Here is a 25,320-nt window from a genome sequence, read left to right on the forward strand (position 1 = left end):
CGTCTTGTTCAGTGTGCTCTGAAACCTAAACTAACATGGCGATCGGGCTGAAACTATAGCTACAAGCTATCTAAGGATGGTAATATAGAACGCCACCTCAAGTTAGGCCTAGTGGCGCCATCTCTTGGTCAGGCCGGAAACTTATCAATCCACCCTCGTATTTTGCACGTTATTTGACTTTGTGCAATAAATATTTGACGGAGCGAAAAAATGCTTGTTGAATTATTGTTTCTCTTAAGCTTGTCTAACGAAAGGGGAAAAAATCCAAAAAAATTTACATGTTTAATGTTAAATGTTACATTCCTAAAAATATAACTTATTACGAATTTCTTGAAAACGGCACATTTGCCAGAGACGGGCCTAAGATTTCTCGATTTAGGAGATGATTTTATATAAGAATCTAAAGAGAAACTGATTAGGTCTCGTAGTTCCGACGGAAATGGGGTTGGCTTGTAGATTACAATTTTTTTTCTTTAAATTTTCTTACCTTAATCTTATATTATTGGATGAAATACAATTTTTGAATAAACTATAACCTAATTTTGTAATTTTTTAACCATTTTTATTTGTTAAAACATTTTTTCCCTAAAACTTGTATGTTAATGATATTTTCTCAATAGTATGGGTTCATTCACCAATGTTCAAAGTAAAATTATTCAAATAATTCCCAAATGGTAAAAATAATTACCATTTGTGCAAATATCTTGTAATGGAAGAAGTGAGTACTTTTTACGCAATTTTTCACATACTTGTTTTTCAGTGTTAGTGTAAATTATGTAAGAACTTGTAATTGTTTAAAGTTATTTATTTGCAACAAATTCTAAAATTATGAATTTATTAGGACGCTGTTTAATGCATTACTGATTGGTATAATGTTATCTTATTTATAACTCTTTTACCTACAGCCTTCGAGATGGACCAAGCAGATGACGAACTTAGAGTTACCATACGAAGTATTTGGCCTCTGCAAGCTAAGAAGATGTTAGATCTTTTGATACCTAGAAGTGAAGGTAATGTATCCTTCTGAAATACTTAATATATATTATAATTTAAACAATCCGCTATGTGAATTTCCGCCAGAAAAACAGTGAGAAGAGGACAGTGGTAAATAGTGGATGATGTACATCAGTACTTCATAAAAAGAAAAATAATACTAATGCACTCTGTTAATTACATTCTCATTCATGAGAGTCTAATGTAATCGACCAAATTTTCGATCTCTTGTTTTTAACGGATCATTACGTTTCGGCACTCACAGAGTCGTAAAATCATTTTTTTTCTCTCTTTCTGTCTGTATGTCTGCCTGTCTGCCTATATGTATGTATGTATGATTACCTGAATTTTGTAGCGAAGCTTACTTTTGAAGGATTTCTCCAAGCGGTTCCATAAAAAATTTAGAGATTAAACGAACTTACCTGTAAGTGAAGTTCTACCCTAATTGTATGAAGCGCCTCTTTTGAAGTGATCAATATGCCTACTTCTCACCGATATCGCCACGTTTTTCAAAGTATTCAATGAGAAAGAGGTGTGAACTTCGTTAATTTCCGCGTTGGCGTAAAAAGTCATTATTTTAAAGTATTGCTGAAACTATTTTTGTGTCTCATGATTATAATGTAAGATGGGAATAACATAGGGTGAGAGTGATCACTGCGGAAGAGGCAATTCATACAATTAGGATAGACCTTCATTTACAGGTAAGTTCGTTTAATTTCTAAATTTTTTTGACGCCTCTTTCTCATGATCAAAATTTATGTGTTTAATGCGTGTTCCGGCATTACAGAGTAATTTCCAAAGGTTTATATTGAACAAAACCTTTATTAATATATTAAAAGATTTTCAAAACTGTTTTCGCATAAGCCTCTGTAGCAGTCAAACTTAAATTGTAGAATTTTAAGAATATGTTGGAGTTCGCAGTCCAACCTGCTGTTCTTCGAATAGTACATCAATCTAATCCGTTTCTATTCACCACAGAAGTCGATGCATATCGCGTTGAATGTGCTGGAAAGGATCTCTGTGTCTATACAACTGTCGCTGAGCACATCTTTCACCCAGCGGCTAAGGGATTGCGTCGTGACTTCTTTGCAGGGCTTTTTAAGGGGTATGAAAAGAAAGGTGATTTCTTCTATTAAATTTTTTGTTCTGTCTAAATAGCATCTTAGTGCGGAGGCAGTTCACATTTTTTCCTCCTGTGGATAATAGGGCAAGACTAGGCACGGTTGCCTTTTATTTGGTCTAGATATTTTAATGCAATCTGGTATTTCAATCTTAAATCCTTATTTTGTTGTTTTTATTTTGCTTTGTCTAATTTTTGAAAAAGTTTCCATCCTTTGTCTCGTTATTAATACCAGAAGGGTTATAAGTTTTTTTTGTCAATTGTTTTAACGACAGTTATTTTAACGACAAATTGCTGATCTATAGCAGTTTATTAAACTGAGTGCTGCCCCACTGTCATACAATTCCGGCAAAAAAAAACAATATATATGTGGAACTGAACTCAAGAACGGATTCAGATTCTGTTTTCTACACACACAAAAACACGATTTTTCAAGACAAGAGTCATATTTCTTGAAGGCAGAGTCGCATAATCACGAAATTGAGATTTCCATAGAAGCTGATGGCCACCACGGTAAATTTCTTCAAGAAAGTTTCCACCTTCTTGTTGGGGACAAAAATATTGTTTTTTGCTTTAATGTGAACCATGTCTGAGCTTTTTTGAGCTTTTTCGTCTAATTTTTTGCAAGGTTTTTAATATTATTAAGAATGGTGGAATTCCATAAAAGAAATAATCTGACCAAGAGATTGTAAACGCATCGATAGCCATTGAGTCTGGATCTTTCTGATAAGAAACATATTTGGAGCTTTTGCATTCTCTCAGCTTGCAAGAAGATCTATTTCTGGCTGTCCAAATGCTTTCACTATTTTTCCGAAGGCGAAATTGAGCTGATGGAATGTAAGTCGCAAAAATCCAAATTTCCTTTGTTTCACAACAATCCCAGACAAGTCTCGTAATATTATTCAAATTTTCAAATTGAATTCCTCTCATTTTATTTATATATGAGATGGCTGCAGTGTTGTCGATGTGGAGTAACACTTGACAATTTTTGTGGTTAATCGCGAAGCACTTTTAGATTAAGAAGGCTGCTTAAAGTTTTAATTGATTTATGCGGTTTGGCTTTTCCTCATTCTTCCAAAAACCGTGAGCTCTCTTTTGATTACAAAACACTCCCCATCTAGATAAAGCGGCATCGGAAAATATTTCCAATTGAAATTCGAATTTTCCTAATGGATGATTAGAATAAACTCCTATAGGTTTTCACCAATGTCAATCTTCTAAAACTGCTTTTGTTATTATTAACCTTGCGTCGTAGTTATCATTGTTTCTCAACAATGCTACAAAATACACTAAAATATCTACAATTCTAGTGAACTCCCTTATTTTTATGTTTTTTTTAGACGAATTTTATTAATTACGCTTATGATTTGATTCCTCTTAGAATCCGCAAGCTGAACTATTATTTTCTTTGAGTTGTAACTAAATCCCAAGTATTTAGAAGTTTGAGCTGGGGTCATTTGACTTTTTTAAATTTAATTACAAATCCCAGTTCCTCTAGTTTAGATACGGTTACTGTTATGTTATCTATGCACTCGACATAAGATGTTCCGAACAATCAAAAATCGCCTAAATAAATAACCGGTACAAAACCTAGTTCTCTTAGATATGACATTACCGGTTTTAGAATTTTTGTGAAAACGTAATGTGCTGTGCAAAGTCCGAACGGTATACACGTAAACTCGTACGTTTGACCCTCACAGAAAAGACGCAAGTATCTACGTTGTGGTTTATATACCGTTACTAAATAGTACGCATTCTGAATGTCCAGCGTTGCCATGAAACAATCTTGATTAATAATTTTATTTACCGTTGTACCGTCTTCTAACTTGAAGTGCTGAGTTGGAATAAATTTTCTAAGTGCTTTTAAGTTAAGAATTATTCGAAAAGAACTGTCCGGTTTTGGGTTTTAAAAAAAAATTAGAAATAAACTAGTGTTTTTCTGTATTGCGTTTCACAATTTCACCTTTCTTTAGCAGTTTATCAAGCAATTGAGAAACCTGAGGTTTATCCTCTGATGTCCAATCTCTTGGACAGGGTAATGAATTTTGAAACGGTAAAGATATAAAAGGAAGTTTACAACTCTCAACCCGTGACAGTATAGTGGGATCTGATGTGATTGTCTTCCATTTACACTGAAATCGACAAAATCTACCAGCTATTATACTTACGGGAGCTAACGATGTTTCCGTGAAGGTTCCGTTTCCTTCTGCGGATGTGGATTGTATTTGTGAAAAGACTTCTGATTCCGATTTTTCTTCGGTGTTTGATAAATCTGTTTTTGCCCGCCCGACAACCCTGCATGATTGTGGCGTGGGGTTTTCTGTTTTTTCGGCTGCTTGCATACCTGTTTTCGACTTTGGCTCCTTAATTCCTTTGCCGAAATTTCTAATGGTTAATGCTTACACTTACAGCTCTAAAGTAATCAGCAATCTGATGAGCTGTTTGAGGGAGGATCCCTCTGACGCTTTGGATAATTTGCTCATTGTTTCCGATCCCGCTTCTTATTCATCCAACTTTTCTTTTCCCTCTTCTCAATCAGTTTTCTTCAATTATCTTCTTCATTCGTCGAACTAGATTAACTCGTTGATCTGGATGAGCTACTTCTCCTTCTTTTCCCCATTATATGAAAATCGTCTCCGAAGTCACTTGATCGGCACTAAGTGAAACATTAACTCTTTACGCCAACGTGGCGATATTGGCGAGAAGTTGGCGTACTACACTTTGATCATCAAGAAGAGGCGCCAAATACAATTAAGAAATTCAGAGCTTTTTTGAAATATGATATTTTTTTCAATTTTAGAAATTGTTAACAAAGTTTCTTATAAATCAGTAGAACACTTGCGAATTACACAAATAAAATCTTGAATTTTAATCTTAGCTAAATTTGTTAAGTAGACACAAATGTAAAAAGTTAGAGCTTCTTTAAAATTTGAAAATAAAATTTTTATGAGTTTTAGAAATTTTTATGAAATTTTCTGGTACACTTGCAAAAAGACATGCAAATGATCCTTATGACATTTTTAACTTCGACACAAATTAAGAAAGTTATATGCTTTTCAACATTTAAAAAATTTTTTAAAAAGAACAAAATTTTTTATAGAATAAGAAGTATCAATCCAAATTTCCACTAGATATAATATATATATTTGAAAACTATTCCTATTTAAATTTCCTGATTAGACCAAAGTTCAAAAAGGTTAATCGTTTTCAAAAATATGCAATTTTTATTTTTAAGAAACCCGTAAGTTTAAAGCTCTGTTGTTAGTAGGTCTGAACAAGATTCACAAATTATCGTGATGAAGTTTTTACAATTGGACACAAATTATCGAGCGCGAGTTTCGTAATGAGAATTTAATCGTCAAAGACAGAGGTGCTTTAAAAAATTAATTTACAATTTATGGCTGTAATGCCTCAAAAGTTTAAATCGCAATTTTCGATTTAAGATATAATATTTATGATATTTAAAAAAAAATGTAGTTAAAGTGTACGCACTAAACGTATAAAAACGAGCGCGAAGCGCGAGAGGGTACCCGCGTGCCCTTGGTGCGCTAAAACTTAGCGCGCAATGAGAGTTTGTTCGCGCAGCGGGCATAGTTTTTTTACAATGTTTACTTGAATTATACTTCTAATAAAAATGACCAGAGTTTAATAATATCATTCCTATTATGAGAAAATATACATTATTCAGTATTTACCGGTATCCTGTAAATACCGTCCTCTTCTGTAGTCCTGCAGAAACAAATGATTTTAAATAGTGTCAAAAATAGTCTAAGCTCAGCATGCAATTCATTCTTTTTACTTTTCACAGAGCTAAATAAAGATAAGCTGACCGTTGGTAAGATATATGGTGGTCTTCTAATTCTCGAAAGTTGGAAGACAACGAGGTTCGGTCAGATAGAAGGAATCGGTGGTCAGGTGAGTCAAATAAAAATATTATTCATAATTTGAAATAAGCGTTATTTTATCAATGAATTTTTAAATTAAGTTCAATTTTGTTCTATCCTGCGATCTTTGTCCCTTTCTTCACTCTAAATAACTTTTTGTTGGTGTGTATGCAGTAAAAAATGTAATAATCCATCAGCTTATTTATGGTGGGAATTGACACCCAGTGTGAGGATACAATTCGAGTTAGAATATCAATTGTTCCTAAACTCGGGCCCCCTCACCTCTTATGATTGCAGCTCGCTCAAAAAATCTCTGAATTGTTTAATAAAAAGGATCTTGAAGCTTAAAGTCTTCTGAAATCAACAATATAATATCTTTAATCCTAAGAATTTGTTGTCAATAGTTAGAGAGCATATCAGCCCAAAAACAGCGTTTTCCGAGCCTCCTTTTTCAAGCGTCGAATTTCACCTGCTCCCAGAACAAAGTCAACTTTTTACGTGGATTTACTTACAAAATCTTTATCTCGAGAATAAATAAAGATAGGGAGCCTAAAGCTCTTAATGTGCAGTTTAAGGACGTGACTGCATTTCAATAATTAAATTGATGATAATATCAATCTTACGCAAGAAATATAATTTTGAATATTTTGGACTAATCAGTATTGGCGCGCGGATGGCACATCTGGAAAAGTGGTAGAAAAAAGTACCCTTTCGATGACAATATTAACTCTGTTGTCACATCGACTCAGGGAAGTTGTGTGGCTTCGGGAATTACTATTGTCATCGAAAGGGTAATTTATTCTACCACTTGTCCCGCTGCGCCGCTCACACGCCAATACTCATTAAAGTAAAAAATACTTAAAAATTATATTTCTTGCATTACATTACTTCTATCATCAATTAAATTATTGAACTGCACTCGCATCGCAAAACTGAACATTTAGAGCCATTACGCGGCTTTCTATCTTTATTTGTTCTCAAGATAAAATACTTTAGAATAAATTTCCGTAAAAATAAATTATTAAGCATTTCAGAAGTTTGAAAAATGTGTTGCATCAAGGAGCGTTAAAAGAATATCTGTGAATTTTTCAGATTTTTCCTAACGCCAACCTCGTTCTGGATAACTGATGTAATTCGACGCTTGATAAAAGTGACAGAAAGACCCTGTTTTTGGATTTCTCGCTCTCTCAGTATTGCCAAAAATGTTGTATGTTAAACGTTAGAATATCGTTAATTTCGGGAGACTTTGAGCTTTGGTCACGTGGCCAGATTCCTACCTTACCGACACTTTTTTTATATCCTATCTTATTTTCACACGAAGCGCCACATTGAGTTCAAACTTTGAGATAATAAATAAGAAGTACTAAGAAAGGTGGATCTGGTCCTAAATTTTAATAATTATGACGATAATTATGAATAATTATGATTGATAATATATATATATATATATATTTCCAGTGTTTTCAGTATGTCAATTATTACCTGTATCATTATTAAAAATTAAATATTTCACTCAGACAAATAACATCGCTCTGTAACATCTATACTTCTAAATAATTATGAATAAAGTAAACTAAAATTATTTATAAAAAAAAAAACTTTTTTATAGTTATACACATTTAGGGCCATATGCACCTTTCTAAAGGCTTCTTGTTTAGTGTCCCAAATTTTCAATTTGATCATCAATTTGATTCATGTGAAAATAAGTTAGAAAATAAAAAAATGTCGGTAAGGTAGGAATCTGGCTGCGAGACTCGCTCATCAAATGGCGTAAGGTCTTTTTTTCTGAGTAGAGCTGAACGTTTTTTCAAAGTAAATATATTTACCAAACCAGTTTTCAAAGAGGACAGTTTAGATTAGACTAAAACTTGATCACGTGACCTCGTGTCAAATAAAAATAAATAAATAAAATATTAATAATTATAAGTACAGCAAAATCAACATTTGTGAATATCATAAATGGAACGTAAATTTGATATCAAAGTTCAGTAAACGTTCCAATTACCCGATTTGAAGCATTGCTGCTTATTATCATGATTTAGTAAGTGTCGAGCCAATGTATGTAGAAACGTTCTGGTGTTAACATTCCCGATCGTTTGGTGCCGATTTCAAGGCAATGCATTATTGCCAGGGGCGTCGGAACGATTTTTTTCATGGGTGGGTTCACCGAAAATATGCTCAAAAATAGTAATTTAAGATAGGTATTAGGTTTATTTGATTATTATGTTGATGAATTTTATGGGTGGGCTCAATTCCACCCAGCCCACACGGCTCTGACGCCCCTGATTATTGTAGATAGTTACTTCCGATGTTTCATAACAATTAATAAATCTACACTGTACGATAATTGTTACAATACATAATTGATACAATACATAATTATAAGAATATGCGAATGTCGCTGGTTCAATCCCGGTCCATGGTGAATTTTCTAAAACTTATTTTTCACGGTTTTTTATTTAAAAAATTTGCGAAAAACTAAAGAACCAAGAATTTAGTTAAAAAAAGAATCCTAAACGTATCATCTGGTCTAAAATAATGTAATTATTTTAACTTACATGCAATATTATATATGGATACAGCAAATAAGAACAGTTATTCCACTATGAGCAAAAATTCGTTCTTTATTGTAGGGTTTTTCATTTATATTATATTAAAACTCAACCTGCAACCCAATCGTTCAAAATTAGAAACGCTGTGTTGCTGCCTCAAAAATGCAAATGCGCAATTTTATATATAAAAACTTCAGCCTAATTGAGAAATGACCAGACATGTTTAACTACCACTATTTACTCTTCCTTTAAATTTAATATGAGAATTTCATTATTTGTTGTTCTTCAACCATCGCCTGCAGACGTTTAGCAAATGATGTATTGCATAGAATAAACATTTCCTAATAGTTCGGAAATAGTGAATTCAGAATGAAGTTCTAGAATAATAGAAGATTGCTCAGGTTTTGACGTCCATTTTATTTTTCCGATCTTTAGCAAAGTAGTGTAAATTAAGTAACTAGCGATTAGCGTGTATCCATTTGGGTTATAGTCAAGTTTTAAACTTTACTTGAACTGTTTGCATTTAATTTAGGTTTGAAATCATTTTCACTTACACTTCTGTTTTATTTCGTTGTTTCATACTAAATAATTGTATACTAGTATAAAGGATGCATTTTTCGTCATTTCACTTTTTAGTAAATGAATATACCACAATATGCCACTTAGAACTTTAAAAAAGTCAAAGGGCTATGGAGTTATTGAAATGAATATTCAATCAGCTTCAAAATTACTTGCCATAAAAGAAGAATAATACAAATTTACTGCCGTCCAAATTCTTACAATTTTTATTTGGCAGGCATTAGAAAATTATAACACAATTCACTGTAGTTGAGGAGCTAGCAAATAAATCATTGTGTAAGCACACTCGATATGATTCTTTAATAATAATTAAACAAATGCTGTGTCTCAAAGATACCAGAGATAGAAGGAAAATTCGAATATTAACATATAGAGGAATACATCAAAATGGCTATCCAATATTATTGAGTTATTGAACCTATTATCTTGGATTTTTGTAGTTTTTATAGGATATTAAACACTTATACGAAACGCATGAATTTTAATCGATATACTTTGAAGGCTACAACATTTTAGAATCGAGATTTTAATGGGATATATTTTTTCGTGAAATAAGCCTAAATAATCATATCCCTTGAGTCATGAAAATTCTAAAACCATGCATAAATAATTTGTAAAAAATCATTATGTTTTGTTCACTTACTCTCCCGTTATTGTTTTATTTACAAATTGATTAATTTGAGGTCTTCGAAAATTTAAAATTGACCTCTTTACGTTTCAATAAAAAAATATCGGGTGTTCAAATTTCAGTCGGGGGCTGGCCAGTCCATGGTCGGGCAGCTCAATTTTAAGCAGGGAGTTGGTCGGAGAGCCCGGCTTTAAGCCGGGCCATGGCCCTATTAGAATTTATCTGTGCTCTAATACTGCCGTTCAAATGAAATAAAACGTATATGCAGTTCGGATAAGTCATCTGTCACTTTTACGAATCTTTAAATAGGATTCAAATAGCGTGGATTCTCGTAGACTTTATGAACATCTATTATGAGCACCGTATTTCAAAATGGATATTCAATAAACACCATCAGAATCATGGACATTTGAGTAATATTTAAAAGATTCGTAAAAGTGACATATGACTCGTCCAAAATGCAGATATGCTTTATTTAATTTGCACGGAAGAGCAGGTTTAAGTACATAGTAAGATAGTAACTGTGTCGCAAATGAAGAAGTTACGATAACCTTAACATCTTAAAACCTCTTCTTACCTCTTTACTCAGTAGATTCAATGAGGTCGTTTATATAAAATTATTTATTCACATGTATGAATTTGTTGAATCTTTTTTCAAAATCGGAGCATCAACTATTTACCGAGAGCTAAAAACGCCGGTCGAAACACTGATCGAAACGTGGAATTGTCAACTTTCCGCAATTTTGTAATGTGCATGTATCGAGCAACGCACCTTATCAGTCATATTTCTCAGGAATATGTTGAAATGCTCAAAATTGTATTTTAATTCTTACGGATAATGAATTGTATTTTAATAGAAACAAATATTAGTCAAATCATAAATAATATTCTTCACAATATGCACCAATTCATAGAATTACAAAATCTATTGTTTCCATATTTTAATTAATGATCTAATCGATATTTTTAATGTTAAAAATACAAATATTTATTTATAAAAATTAAAATTACATTATTATCATTTAAAAAATTCCAGCATTTCAAGATTTCTAGAATTTGCAATAACAAGAGAATTTAGAGTAGAATAATAGCTATAAAGGTAATGTATTTAAACACGCCAGTTTTTTCTTGGCGAGAAACTTGCATTTTATTTTGGTTTACTTTTTTTTATTTTATTATTTCAAGCTGGTGTATTAAGTTAAAAAAATGACATATATCTATTCTTATTTGCATTTACTTCAAATATTAAAAATCTTCATTTTCAAACTATTGCAGTAATATTTTAATTGCTTGCCAATTATTATCGATTATGCCCCAGCGGAAGAATCGGAAAGAGTATTAAAGAAAACCGTTCCGATCATTTCCAATTTATATGTTAAATTTGCTTCCGTTTCTTTCCGAACGCTTTCTCTTTTCGAAGGTTTCCGATGCCTTTCCGAACTTTTACCGAACTGTCCCACTGCTTTTACTTCATTCTAAACATTTCTGATTTCTTTTCGAAAAAATATCGCGGAGTCCCAAAAGCTGATTCAGAATTTTCATCTGTGTCCCACTGTTAATGTTCGTTCTGAAAGTTTCCTATTTCTTTCCGAATACCAGTGAAATGTAAATTATAAATTAAATGTAGTATTAATTTTACACATATATATTTTTAATTATTTAATTTCATATAATAAATAGATAATAACATATATTTTACTCATAAACTTATGCAATTAAAAAAATAAATGAAATATTAATTGAAATAAATATATAAATATAACTAAATATAGAGAAATTATTTTTTAAATATTTTTCAACTTAAACGATGGATCAACCAAAAAAAAGAATGTGTAATAAAGTATTTTAAATTTCAACTATGATTTGTTGTATTTTCAATAAAAACATATAAAACAGATTAATTTTTAATCAAACAGTCGGGATTTTTAATCAAAACGATGTAAATTCCACCTAAATATATGCATTTTTCGCCAAAAAAATGAATTATCATCGAAGAATAATGACTTCATAACAAAATTACTAAATCTTCTACAAATCAATTAGATTAACATCAATTTTCGAATTGTTTTCTCTGTGCATCTCACTGTTATTTATTCTCTATTGAAAATAAACGGTTGTAAGAAAATGTACAAGCTGTTTATGAAATATAATTTGCTCTAAGTTGGACTTGAGCAAGGACTTTCCTATATGAATAATTAAAATAATTTTTTATTTTGAAAAATTAACTTTTAGGGATTATTTAAAAAGATTTTAATACAGTTAAAATGATTTTTAAAATTGAGGAAGAATCTAGAAGATTTTAAGGCAATAATTTTAATTTTTCCAAGCTTAGAGAAAATCAGGAAAAACTTGAATACTTTTTAAACATCAGAAGGCTTAGAAGGTCTGACCATAATAGTAAAAGAACTTTCTCAAGAGTCGTGTGACAATTTTAAGTTATTTTTTATTTAAAAAAGATTTTAAAGATATTTTAAAGCAAAATGTTTCAATTTGGTAAGATTAATAAATGAAAAAAAAATCGAGTAAATTCAAGAAATATTTAGAAGAACAGAAGAGATTAAAATAGAATTTTAAACTTAAATTTTTTATAGTAATTGGTATTTTGAAAGATTTCAAAACTAAGCTTTAGAAGCTTTAATGAAATTCCGAAAGATTTCAAGGGGATAAAACTATTTCTCTTCCAATTCATGGGAAAATGTAGAAGATTACGGTCAATTTTTTTACATATTAAATGATTTTTTTAAATGTTAAGACAAATTTCAGTTAGTTAAAAATATTTTTAGGAATTAAAGTCGTTTTTAATAGATTATAAATATTTAAGAACTTAAAAACATTTCCGAAAATTTATCAAATATTATTTTGTAAAATCCTACAAAACAAAATTTATGCTGTTTTAGGCTCTGATCACAATTTTAGGGATTTTAAGAGGAAACGCTAAAAAGTTATCAACTGGGCCTTATAAGCTTTCTAACTATATGAAAACTTTACAAAACCTTTCATGCCTTAAAATACTTATCTAAACATTACAAAATTCAGCTTTTACAATTTTATTTTAATTGTAAAATAATTGTAATTGTAAATAATTCTAAAATAAATCCAACAACATTTATTTTATGAAGAAAAACGTCATGATTTTAACGTTCGAGTTCTAGAATCTCGAAATTTTACGTTCCACCTAGAAGGGGTCTAGTAGACCTGAATAAACTTCAAACTGAAATATCTCACTTCTAAGTAAGTTTAGCTTCATTTAATAATTTTAAATTGTAGCCCAGAGTCTCGCTAAAATGATTGTTGTAAAAATATATATGAAAGTGAATTGCGTATGATAAATATTTTGCAAAAAATGAGAAAACTTTTTAAAAAAAGCAGTCTGCTAAAAAAGACGTCGGGGTCCCTTGGACCCATTCTAGCACCTGAGAGTTAAAAGGAGACAACAATTATAAAGGTAAGTCTTTGTAGTATCTTAAGAACTAGTGAAAAAATTTTTAGATAATTTTTCTTTGATTCTGCCTTAGGGCCAAACAAGTTACAAAGTGTAGGAAAAGAGGATTGGTCAAAGGAAGGAAAAGAACAGTTTACAGAAAATGTCACAAATATCAAAATGGGAGAGAGGAAAATGTAGGCGAGGAAATGGAAAGAATGATAGGAGAAATAAAAAGAGGATTAGAGTGCACAAACAAAAATGAAGTTAGTTAAGGGAGGAATAGAAGTGGATGGGATGTGGACTGTAAAGAGAAAGAACAAGAGGTCAGAAAGGAATTAAAAAAGTTTAAAAAAGAAAAAAGTAATGGGGAAGAATATTGGGAAAAAAAGAAAGAGTATACTGAGTTGTGTGATCAAAAGAAAGTAGAAGAGAGTAAAAGGTGTGAGGAGGAGGCGGAGAAGGCTAGAACGGAAGAAGAGGTATGGAAGGTAGTAAATAGAGAAATAAAAATAAGAAAAAGATTAAACCAAGATATTGAAATGGTAGAATGGAAGAAATATTTTTTTGGATTGGCTAGCAGGAGTAGAGACAGCAGTTAGAAAGGGAGGAAAATATGGTAGAGAAAGAGATGAGGAAGAGGACATAACAAGGGAAGAAATAGTTAAGTTTTTAGGAATAATGAAGGGTGAAAAGGCACCTGGTATAGATGAGATTTCAAATGAAGTATGGAAATATGGAGGGAAGGAACTAGAGAAATGGGCATGGATAATGTGTAATCGAGTATGGAGAGGAGAGGGGTCGCCCGAGTTATGAAAAGAAGGAGTAGTTATATCAATAGTGAAGAAAAGCAAAGAAGAGGAGGTTAAAGATTATAGGGGTGTGACGCTGATGCCAACACTTTATAAACGGAAAAGGGGCAATGATATCAATTTTCGTGGACTTAAAAGTGGCGTCTGACTTATTAGACCGAGACGAAATAGAAAAAGTAATGGTGGAAAGGGGGATAAGAGAGGGATTAATAGGGAGAGTATCGGAAATTTTTAGGGAGACCAAAAGCAAGGTAAAGGTAGCAGAGCGAGTAGGAGATAGTTTCTGGTTGGTGAGAGGAGTGATGCAAGGATGTCCTCTGAGTTCACTTTTATTTAGTATATTAATATCAGACTTGGAAGAAGAAATGAGTAGAAAAGGTTGGGAAGGAGTTAGGATAGAGAAGAAAAAGATATATACATTGGCATACACAGACGACATAGTGTTGATGGCAGAGGATGAAGAAGGGATGGCGGACTTCATTACAGGATTAGAGAAATACTTAGTGTTTAATGTTTATGTTTATAAATATTTAATTCGGCCAGATCAGGAATAGGCAGAGAAGAATCGTTGGAAATAATGAATAGTTCAAGTTTTATTTTGAGAACCACACAGATCACTCACTCGTTTATATAGACATTTTTGTAAGATTTAAGATTTAATGTCTTTATTGAGTTCATCACTTTAATGATCCGAAAAGATCGGACGACGTTCTGTCGTGATTCACTGCTGCTCGCACACTAGTTTTCTCAAGCGACAAGGCTATCATGTTACACTCAAACTGAGGAATCACGTGCCTTCAAACATTTATTTAAATAATAAGGAAACCGAAAATAGCTTTGAAATAGGCGATCTCGATAAATTGAATAATTTTCAATCGCAGAAAATCTCATAAAGACGAAACATCACAGAAGTAAACATACCGCCCGCCTCGTGAGTGGTAACTGCACGATGAAGAGAAAAAACAATAAGTGCTTAATCGAGTTTTTGTCAACAACGCCAATGGCGCCCGCCGTGAAGAAACAGTATAAATGTTATTAAAATTTAATAGTCTTAGTCGCCAGCCATAATCCACTAAGTTTACAGAATATTTTTTTTTAAATTTAATTAATAATAGTTGTTCAGATTTCGCTCATTTCTTTCGCTCTGACTGGTAACAGACAAATCTAAGTAATCGGACGTTCGTATACAGAACTGACAGTTTTTACGCGAGCAGAACGTACTAAATCGTCCTTACCCTTGTAGCATTTAATTATACGGCCTATCAACCATCTAGAAGGCGGTAACGAACCATGTTTCACAAGAAAGATATCACAGATCACAAGATTCTGTTCTTGGTTGAACCATTTGTAGCGGTTTTGTAAAGACTGTAAATAATCAACAGCCCATCTTCTCCAGTAAATCTCTGAAATTTTTGTACTAACTGCTATCGATTTAAACGATTTTCTGAAGTAAATTCCAATGAAGGTTCTGGAATGCTATTCAAAGGGGCTCCAATCAGAAAATGTACAGGTGTAAGATAGGAAAGGTCTTCAGGATCATTTGAAAGAGGAGCAATATGACGGGAATTGAGGCAAGCTTCTATACGAGGAAGAAGGGTATAATGCCAAGAAGTACCTTGAATTGCGAACTCATTATGCAAATTAGCATCCAATCTAAGATTCAAAAGGCAATTTTTTAATTCCCGGTCAGCACCGTGAAATTTCGTACCATTATTACTGTACAAGTGTATAGGTCTTCCTCGCATTGAAGAAAATTGCTGAAAGGCGACGAGAAAAGCAGCAGATGAATAATCAGAAACGAGTTTTAAATGGGCAGCTCGCGTACAACAACAGAAGAAAAGTGCAACGTAAGTTTTGTAACTCTTTCTGCCGCGACCGGAAGCAAAGCGAACATTAAATGGGCATGCATAGTCCACACCAGAATGTGTGAATGGACGATGTGGGGTTACTCTAAATTCAGGTAAGTCCCTCATAAGTCGTTGAGAACAAAGCCGCTCTCTTGTGCAGTCCAGGCAATCTTTGATCAGTCGTTTAACCAAAGAGCGAGCTCCTAAAATCCAATAACGCTGTCTGAGCGTATGTAAAGTTAATTGCTGACCACCGTGTAAAGATCGAAGGTAAACAGGCGTGGCGATAAGCTCACTTATGTGATGATGCGGCAAAATGATAGGATGCTTCTCAGCAAAAATGGATTCACACTTTTTAATAGCGAGTTCTTCGGAACCACCCTCTCTTCTTCGTTCAAAGCTTTTATCTCATTAGAAAAGGAATTTGCCTGGACAAATTTAATCAAAAATATAAGAGCTTGTTGGATTTCAATCGCATTAAGAAAAATGGTTGAGAATTTAGGTTTAGGCTTATTAAGTTTTGAGTGCTTGAATACAAAGGCATCAATAAACCTTTTACAATAGGCCGTTACGCGAAGAAATCTTGGCCAAGAGAAGAATTTAAGCATCAAGTAGAGTGGACTTTTGATCACACTCAAAACATGATGACTCTCTAGTAGCCGCTGTTCTAAATTTGATTGAGAGGGGGCTGCGTAGCGATATTCAGGCCATTTTGAGAAATTAAAAGTTAACCAAGGTGGGCCCTGCCTCCATGAGGAATGCCTTATGAATTTTTCGAGCGCGAGTCCCCCTGTAGCGCAGTTGGTCGGATTATCTTTAGTAGAAATGTATCGTCTTTTCGCGCGAGGTACCAGCTCATGAATTAGGGAAATTCTATTGGCGACAAACACAGGCCAATTGGAAGGATGTTTTCCGAGTCAAGCCAAAACTGTTACGGAATCAGTGTGCCAGTAAACAGGTGTCTTATGCAATGACATAGTTTCCATGACAAACTTAAGTATCTTAGTTAGCAACGCAGCTCCACACAACTCCAAACGAGGAATTGATACATATTTAACAGGAGCTGCTTTAGACATTAGTAGGCAAACATGAGCCTTCTTTAAATCTTCACTAAGAATTCTAATGTAAACGGAAGCTGAATAAGCTTTGGACGAAGCGTCAGAAAAGCCATGAAGCTCGAATTCAGAGTTTATCTGCAGTTGTCGTGTCCATCTGAGGACTTTAAGTGCTTCTAATTTTTCTAGAGAACCATGATAATTTAACCATTGAATTTCAAGATCATCAGGTAGTTTGTCGTCCCAGTCGAGTTTACGCAGCCAAAGTTCCTGCATTCAAATTCTTGACACTATTATGACTGGCGTTATCAAACCCATAGGATCATACAACTTGGCTATTAATGAAAGAACAATCCGTTTTGTTGGATTTTCGACTAAAGAAGAAGTCAATTTAAAATGGAATGAATCAGACTCAGGATCCCAAAATAAACCTAGAACTTTCCGCTGAGCATCTTCTGCTAACGGAAATTCGATAGTACGTTCGTGTTCTCCCGAGAGACAATCTTCCAGTAGTTCGGTTTCATTTGCGACCCATTTTCGCAGATGAAAACCGCCAGCTTCTAATAACGTTGTTACTTGAGCTCGCGCATGTTTAGCCTCAATCTGAATATCTGCACCAAACAAAACATCATCGACGTAAATATTATTTTCTAATATAGTTTGGGCTAAAGGAAATCTATTTCCTTCATCATAAGCTAACTGCTTAACCACTTTGTTAGCGAAATAAGGAGCACAGGCAGTACTATAAGTAACGGTTAAAAGTCTATAAGCGACGAGCCTTTTATCAGGAGAAATCCAGACAATTCTTTGATATATAGTCGCAATCCCGAGGATCAACTAGAATTTGTCTAAAAATTTTTTCAATGTCAGCCATATAAATAAAGCGATGTTATCTCTAATTGATAATGATTGAAACCAAATCATTCAGAATCTTTGGACGGATGTGAAGATGAGAATTCAAGGAATTCTGATAAGCAACTGGAGTATTGTAACAATAATTCCGATATCTCCAATAAACGACGAAGTACTCTATTCAAAACGTCCGTCCTTTTTTCGTTAGTGATTCGTGGCGAAATGCTCATCACAAAACATGTCATCTGTGAAAGTATTTTTAAAGGGAACTTCCTCCAACTCCAAGAACCTGGTTTAGTCTTCATGCAAGACTTCTGCTGAAATAGCCTGATTTGCTGTAACTAGAATGTTAATTTCTATTTTATTCGTGACTGAAACCGGCCCAGATAATATCCAACCAAAAATGGTACTTTGCGCAGTAACAGAACCCAATATACCCTGTTGGAGACAAGGAAGTAAACATGACCCATATTTATTGGCTCCTAAAATCAAATCAACTTGATGGGAGCTAAAGGGATTTGGATCTGCTAACCCTAACTCTTTTAATTAATCTTCATTTCCCCCGTTACATCTTACAGGAGGTGCATATGATGTAAGGTGTAATAATACTAAAGCTTGGATGTGCACTTTAGGACAGTTCTTTTCTGTAGGAATTAAATTAATTTCTGCTAACTTTCTTGAAGAACCAATATTAACTCCTCCAAGCCCATATATAGTACAACTGCTTTAACCTTTTTGTAGCGTTGACTTAATATTTTCATTGCTCTCTCGGTAATAAAACAAAATTTAGATCCTTGGTCCAGCAAAACTCTAAATCTGTGACTTCTTCCATTTTCGGCTTGGAAGGAAATAACAACCGTAGCGAGTAAGGTTTAGCGCGACAAGTTTTGACGATTATTCAGAAAATGAAACGAAACTTCATCGTCTGCTTCTGTATACGCTACATGATTCACCCCCACCTTCACGGTGGAATTGCCGGGATCATTTGATTGTGACGCGAGAGAACCTGAAACTGTCAGTTGAGAAGTAACCGATGCAAAGTTAGTTGGTTGTAAGGTGGGACTTGAATTATAATCATTGGAATGCAACCGGGAATTATGTCTCCTACCGCATTTGTAACATTTTAATTTACTAACACAATTGTGAGGTCGATGTTCGGGCGTGAGACAATTATAACAACAATGATTATTTGTAGCAACTTCCCTACGCCTGTCCTCAGACAGAGCTTTGAATTGGTTGCATTTGAATAAAGAGTGATTATCCTTACAAAGGAAGCACTTTGAGCTAGAAGTTGCATTGTGGCTCCTAACTTCCGATTGTTTTGAAGCCCTACTCTTTTCTTGAAAACTTGTACCAGATTTTGAAGCTTTAATAGCCACCAAAATACATATGCGAGTCTCCAAAAATGATTCAAGTTGTTGATAAGTAGGATAATCAGTGCTAGAACCAATATGCATCTCCCATTCCTTGAGAGTACCAATATCAAACTTGTTGACCATTATAAAAACAAGTAAATCACTTCAATGTTCCGTTAAGCGTTTAAGATTTTTGAGAGCCGCCAATGACTCACTTCTTTTATTGCATAAGTTTTTTAAGTCTTCCAGAATATTATTCGATACATTAGGAAGATTGATAAAGGCTTGTAAATGAGTTGAGATTAAAGATCTCTTGGTGTCAAATCGGGTCTTTAACGACTCCCAAGTGGAGATAAAATTAGCATCGGTTATCGAAACATGTCTTAAAAAACCTTCAGCTTCGCGCTTTAAGGATAATTTTAAAAAGTGTAATCTTGTTACATTTGTCAAGGAATCGTTTTGAATTAATAAAGCATTAAATAAATCGCGAAAATTCTCCCAATCCTTGTAGTGTCCTGAAAACTTCGGTAAAGTGATCTGAGGAAGTTTAACAGGCAAGGAATCATGACGAATAATTTGAGACTGATTTAAACTTTCATTAGCCTTAGTCTCAGGAGTAAGCAAGACCAAATGCTTACATAAAAAATCTTGCGCATTGAGCTAAGCATCTTCAATAGCGACATACTTAGACTTTGTGAAATATTCCAATTTCTCAGGCTCAGCCGACGTAGTTCCAGCTTTAATTTCCAGATGCAGGGTTTCACAGCTTTTCCAGCGTTGGTCAAGAAGTTCTATCCTTGATTTGACAGTAGCCACTGTTAGATTGGCTTTTCCAATTTTCTTAAAATTGGGTTCAGTGCGTAGAATAGCCTGAGAAATCTCTGATAACTCAGAGAATAATAAATCCATTTTAACAAAAGGAGCAATTTAAATTGAAAGTTGCTGATAATTCAGCTAACATTGAAAAGTCTTAATTTGCAAACTAAAGAATTGATTTACTTTAGTTTTAAAGTGATATGACAAGGCGAGCAAATTTGATTGTGCGAGAGCATAATTATTAATAAAATGTCAATAAATCATCACTGAAATACTACATGCTGAATTATTATTTTATTCGTCAGAACGAGCCTCTTTCATTACGGGTAAATTAAAGTTCTCATATTACCACTGGAGAAGGTTAGACATCGATGAAGTTTAAAATTAAATGTGTCGACAATCATCCCAATATCAGCTGTCAAACCTGTTATTTCTTCCTTCAGGTGAAGAATAATGAAAGACCGATCCAGTGAAGAGTGACAACATGAAAGAGTACAGTATGAACTGTTTGGAGAAAGACGACTGACTTAGAGTACGTGTGAAGATGTTGTCACCAGCTTATATCCTTGCTATGTGACCTCAAGCCGTCGTATTTTCCACATAGTTCCTGTGCTTTCACTTAATAAAATTTTTCACTTTGGTCTTTTCTGTATTAATTTTACACTTTTAAATGTTTTTTCACGATCTTCTATCCGGCTCGAAGGACCATCTGTTTACTGTTTATGTCTTCTTTATTCATAGTATGTCCCCTAAGGACTTACATGACTTCCATTCCTTCAAATCTTTCTGTTTATATCTATATTTTTTTACAATCTTATCCTTTTCATATATACAATTATTTACAACTATTTACATAAAGTCTTATATCTAGTTTCTTATTTTTATTTCCTGCGATAGCGCAATTTAGAACTTATTAGCAAACGAGTGAGCGAGCGAACGAAAGCGAGAGTGCAAGCGAGAGAGAGAGAGAGAGAGAGAGAGAGAGAGAGAGAGCATGAGAACGCAAACGCATCTTAGTCTACTTTACTTTTACCTTACCATTACTTACAATTTTTACACTTCTAATCTAAGCGACTTCCGTTTCCTTTTTCTTTCACTTTTTATACCTCCATTTACCTTTTTTCACGTGCATTCTTTCGTCCTCTCTCATTCGCTCCTCTAGCACCCTCCAACTCCTTCATCCATTCTTCTCCTAATCCATCTTCCCCTAGAATCTTAACCACATTTTCTTGCCAGCTTCCTTTATCTTCCATTCCTCTCCTACATCCTTCCCATACATGCTCCCATGTTTCCTCCTCTCATTCACATATTCTACACTTTCTGTTCTCTTCTTTTTCCCAGTACATCCCCTCCCTTACCTCGTTTCCCAATCTAAATCTTGCTATTCTGGTCCACCTTCTCCCTCCCCACCCTTTTTCTAAATACTTTGGCACCCCTTCCTTTTTTATCATCTTATACTATTTATTGTATTTTGATTCCTCAATCGCCCCCCATCTTTATATGAATTGTCTTTCCCTCTCCCTTTTTTCCAATTCTTCATAGTTTACTCCAGTCCCGTCTTCTATTTCTCCTCTCTTCTTCCCTCTTTCCCTCCCTCTGCTTCGTCTCGAATTCCCATGCCCTCTTTCCCGCTCTAATACTTAACTTATCCCTTTGCGCTTCTTCTCTCACCATTTATCCTGGTGTCCTCCAGTCTGCTCCTATTGTCCACCTTATATATCTTTCTTGTGAACTTTCAATATCTTTCCATTCTTTCCATCCCCATATCTCTGCTTCATAACCTAATACCGGCCATACCAGCGCATCAAATAACCACATTCTCCTTCTCCAATTTTTTTTAACCTTCTTTTTCCTATATCCCATATCTGTTTCACTACCCCTGCTGCTTTTTATCCTTTCTCTTACATGAGCTTTCTTCCCTTCCATCTCCCTGTCCATTCTTTCTTCCTTCCCCCTCCTTTTCTAAACTTCATTATCTTTGTCTTTTCTACATTTACATTCATCTGTTTCCCATCTAAGTATTTCTCCAATCCTGTAATTAATCCCGCCATCCCTTCTTCATCCTCTGCTATCCACACTATGTCGTCTTTGTATGCCAGTGTATATATCTTTTCCTTCTCTATCCTAACTCCTCCCTAACCCTTTTTCCTCATTTCTTCATCCAAGTCCGATATTAATAAATTAAATAAAAGTGGGCTCAGAGCACACACTTGTCTCACACCTCTCACCAACTTTTTCTATTTCTCCTCGGTCTAATGAGTCAAACGCCGCCTTTAAGTCCACGAACATTGCTATCATTGCCCCCTTTTCCCTTTTAATTCTCTTATTTAGTAGATAGTTCAGAACATATACGTTGTCCATTACCCCCATTCCTTTTCTGAACCCTGTCTGATTCGGTGACCCAATCTTTTTTTCTTCAACTTCTATCTTCAATCTCTCCGACAAAATAGTTACATATACTTTATACAGTGTTGGCATCAACGTCACCCCCTATAATCTTTAACCCCCTCTCGCTTGCCTTTCTTTACTATGGGTATAACTACTCCTTCTTTCCGTAACTCTGAGCACCCCTCTCCTCTCCATACATGATCCATGCCCATTCTTCTAGTTTCTCCCCTCCATATTTCTATACTTCATTTGGAATCTCATCTATACCAGGTGCCTTTCCTTCCTTCATTATTCCTAAAAGCTTAACTGTTTCTTCCCTTGAAATGTTTTCTTCCTCATCTCTTTCTAAACCATATTTTTCTCCCTTTATAACTTTTCTCTCTACTCCTCCTAGCAAATCCAAAAAATATTTCTTCCCTTCTATCATTTCAATATCTTGGTTTTCTCTTTTTTTCTTTTTCTATCTCTATTTACTAGCTTCCATACTTCTTCTTGCGTCCAAGCCTTCTCCGCCTCTTCCTCAAACCTTTTTTTCTCTTCCTCTTTATCTTGGTTTACTCTTTTTCTTCTTTTTCTTTCTCTATTTACTACCTTCCATACTAATTCCCCCTTTTACTAACTTTATTTTTGTTTGTGCACTATAATCCTATTTTTATTTCTCCTATCATTTTTCCTATCTCCTCGTCCACATTTCCCTCTCTCATTTTGATATTTCTTATTTTTTCTCTAAACTGTTCTTTTCCTTCCCTTGACCAATCCCCTTTTCCTCCACTTTTTACAATTTCTCCCCTTTTACTCATATTGCTATTGCTTTTTTGTCCCTCTAATGTCACTATTAAGGGAAAGTGATCCGAATCAATATATTCATCTACCTCTAGTTTCTTAACCTTCTCTCTGACCTCATCATCCACTATCACATAATCAATTACCATTCTCCTTTGACTTCCTGAGCCTATATTTTCTACTTTTTCATACTCTTCTATGTTTCCGTTTAAGATATACCGTCCCAACTTCTCCAAGCTCTTCAACAAATTTTCCCCTCCCCATTTAGTACCTTATCTTTAGATTTTCTTCCTTTCTCTTCTCCCCATTTCCTTCCTCCTCTGTCTCCTGTTCCCGCATTGAAATCCCCACCCATTATCAGCCTAATCTCTTCTTTATTTTCTTCAGTCATTTCTTTAATCTCCTCTGCTTTCTCCTGCATATCACCGTTCACATAAATCCCCACTACCTTCCACTTCTCTACTCCCATCATTGCTTCTTCTACTATTAATCCTTCTTTTTGTTCATTCTTGTTTTTCTTATCTTTCCCTGTTATACATTCATTCCTTACTCCCATCACCATTCCTCCCATTGCTCTGTCCTTTTTATTCTTGCTCTTTGCATTTTGCACTTGCCATTTGTAACCTCTTGGTGACCTTCCCCTTACTCTTTCCCATCCCTTTTCATCTAGCCACGTCTCCATCATTATGTCTACATCCCATTGTGTCAAATTTCTCATAAACTCCCTATCCTTTCTCTCCAATCCTGCTATATTCCAGTAACAAATCTTCCATTCTTCCTTAATTTCGTTTCTCATATTTTTTTCCTTCTTTCTATTTCTTATTTTCCTATCTCCCGTTCCTTCCTTTTCTAGTTTCCCTGCATCTCATTTCTTACTATCTGTTCCCTTTCTTCATCCCAATCCCACCGTACTCCATCTATCTGAATTCTCCTATACTTAACCCATGTTATCTTTTCCTTATTTCTTTCCTCTTTCGCTATTTTCCTTAATTTATACTGCATCTTCCTTTCTACCCATGTCAAATCATCCTCTATTCTCTCTGGACTACCATATAATAACCTATTCTTTGTCATCACCCATTTCCCATTTCTTTAGTTTCACCAGTACCATTAACTCCCCTCTTCGATCTTCCTTTCCTACATTTCGCATTTCCTCTATCTCTACCTTATCATCAATCCTTTTTAATACTTCATCCACCCCGTCCTTTAGCTCCTTACCCTCTAATCTTATACCCTTTATCATTATGTTTAATTTTCTTTCTTCACTCTCTTTCCTTTCTATTCTTTGTTCTATTTTTCTCAGCCCTTACATCTCCTTATTCCTACACTCGCCCCCACCACAATCCCCGTTCGAGCTTTCAAGTTTCTTCATCCTACCTCGTATCTCCTCTACCTTTATATTATTATCTTCTTCCTGCTTCTCTTGTTTTTCTCTAATGACTGCATCCTCTTTTCTAACTTTTCCCTGATTTCTTCCCATTTTTTATTTTTCTTTTAACTTCAGCCATTTCGCGCCTAATTTCCTTCTTTAATTCCTCTCCCCTTTTCTCCTGCTCTTCTTCATAAATCCCCATTACCTCTATCATAACTACTCGAATTTTCTTTAGTCTTTCCTCTTTCATCGAAATTTCACTTTCATCTCTGCTACCGTCAGCACCCTTACTATTATCGCTCTTCCCTACCAAACTCTGCTTTTCCGGCGGCGATCTAAACATTTTCTGATATTTTACGCTCGCACCGATATCTTCCTTCTCTTCACTGCTTTCCCTCTCCCCTCTCTTCCTTTTGATAAATGCTTCTATTATACCTATGCTTTTTGCCCTTAATCTTTCCTTTTCTATAGTTTTTTTATACTTTCCCCTTGCCTTCCTTTCCTTTATCCCTTCTTTCGGCACACTGATCACTTCCTGCTCTAAATCTCATTCTTTCGCGGAGATACTCGCTCTGCTAGCTATGAATCAAATTCAAACTTTCCCGCCTTCTATACTTCCCTGCCTCTATCTACCGTCGCTGTCTGGTACTTGTCTCGCCTTTCTTTGTTGCTACCCAACCCTGCTACTACCAATCCGTCAACACAGTCCTCCCACCCTGTCACAAATCTCCAAACAAACTTCCACACAAATCTGTCTCAATCCTCCAAAATATCTACCTCCCCTTTTCAATCTCACAATCCCTCAATTAATCTCTCACATCCACACCCTTCTACACACTTCCACAATCCACTCACCTCAAATT

At 34.4% G+C, this 25,320-nt stretch overlaps 1 protein-coding gene across 1 annotated transcript in view; it reads left to right on the forward strand.

Moving 5' to 3' along the window:
- LOC117180362 (voltage-dependent calcium channel type A subunit alpha-1) overlaps positions 1-25,320 on the forward strand; it is a 617,877-nt gene that overhangs the window by 414,653 nt on the left and 177,904 nt on the right. The window contains exons 26-27 of the mRNA XM_033372824.1: positions 906-1,010; positions 5,922-6,028. Coding sequence (XP_033228715.1) covers positions 906-1,010; positions 5,922-6,028 — 212 coding nt within the window. The remainder of the gene's footprint in view (positions 1-905; positions 1,011-5,921; positions 6,029-25,320) is intronic.

This window comes from Belonocnema kinseyi, chromosome 9 (genome assembly GCF_010883055.1).
Source record: "Belonocnema kinseyi isolate 2016_QV_RU_SX_M_011 chromosome 9, B_treatae_v1, whole genome shotgun sequence".
Taxonomy (NCBI): domain Eukaryota; kingdom Metazoa; phylum Arthropoda; class Insecta; order Hymenoptera; family Cynipidae; genus Belonocnema; species Belonocnema kinseyi.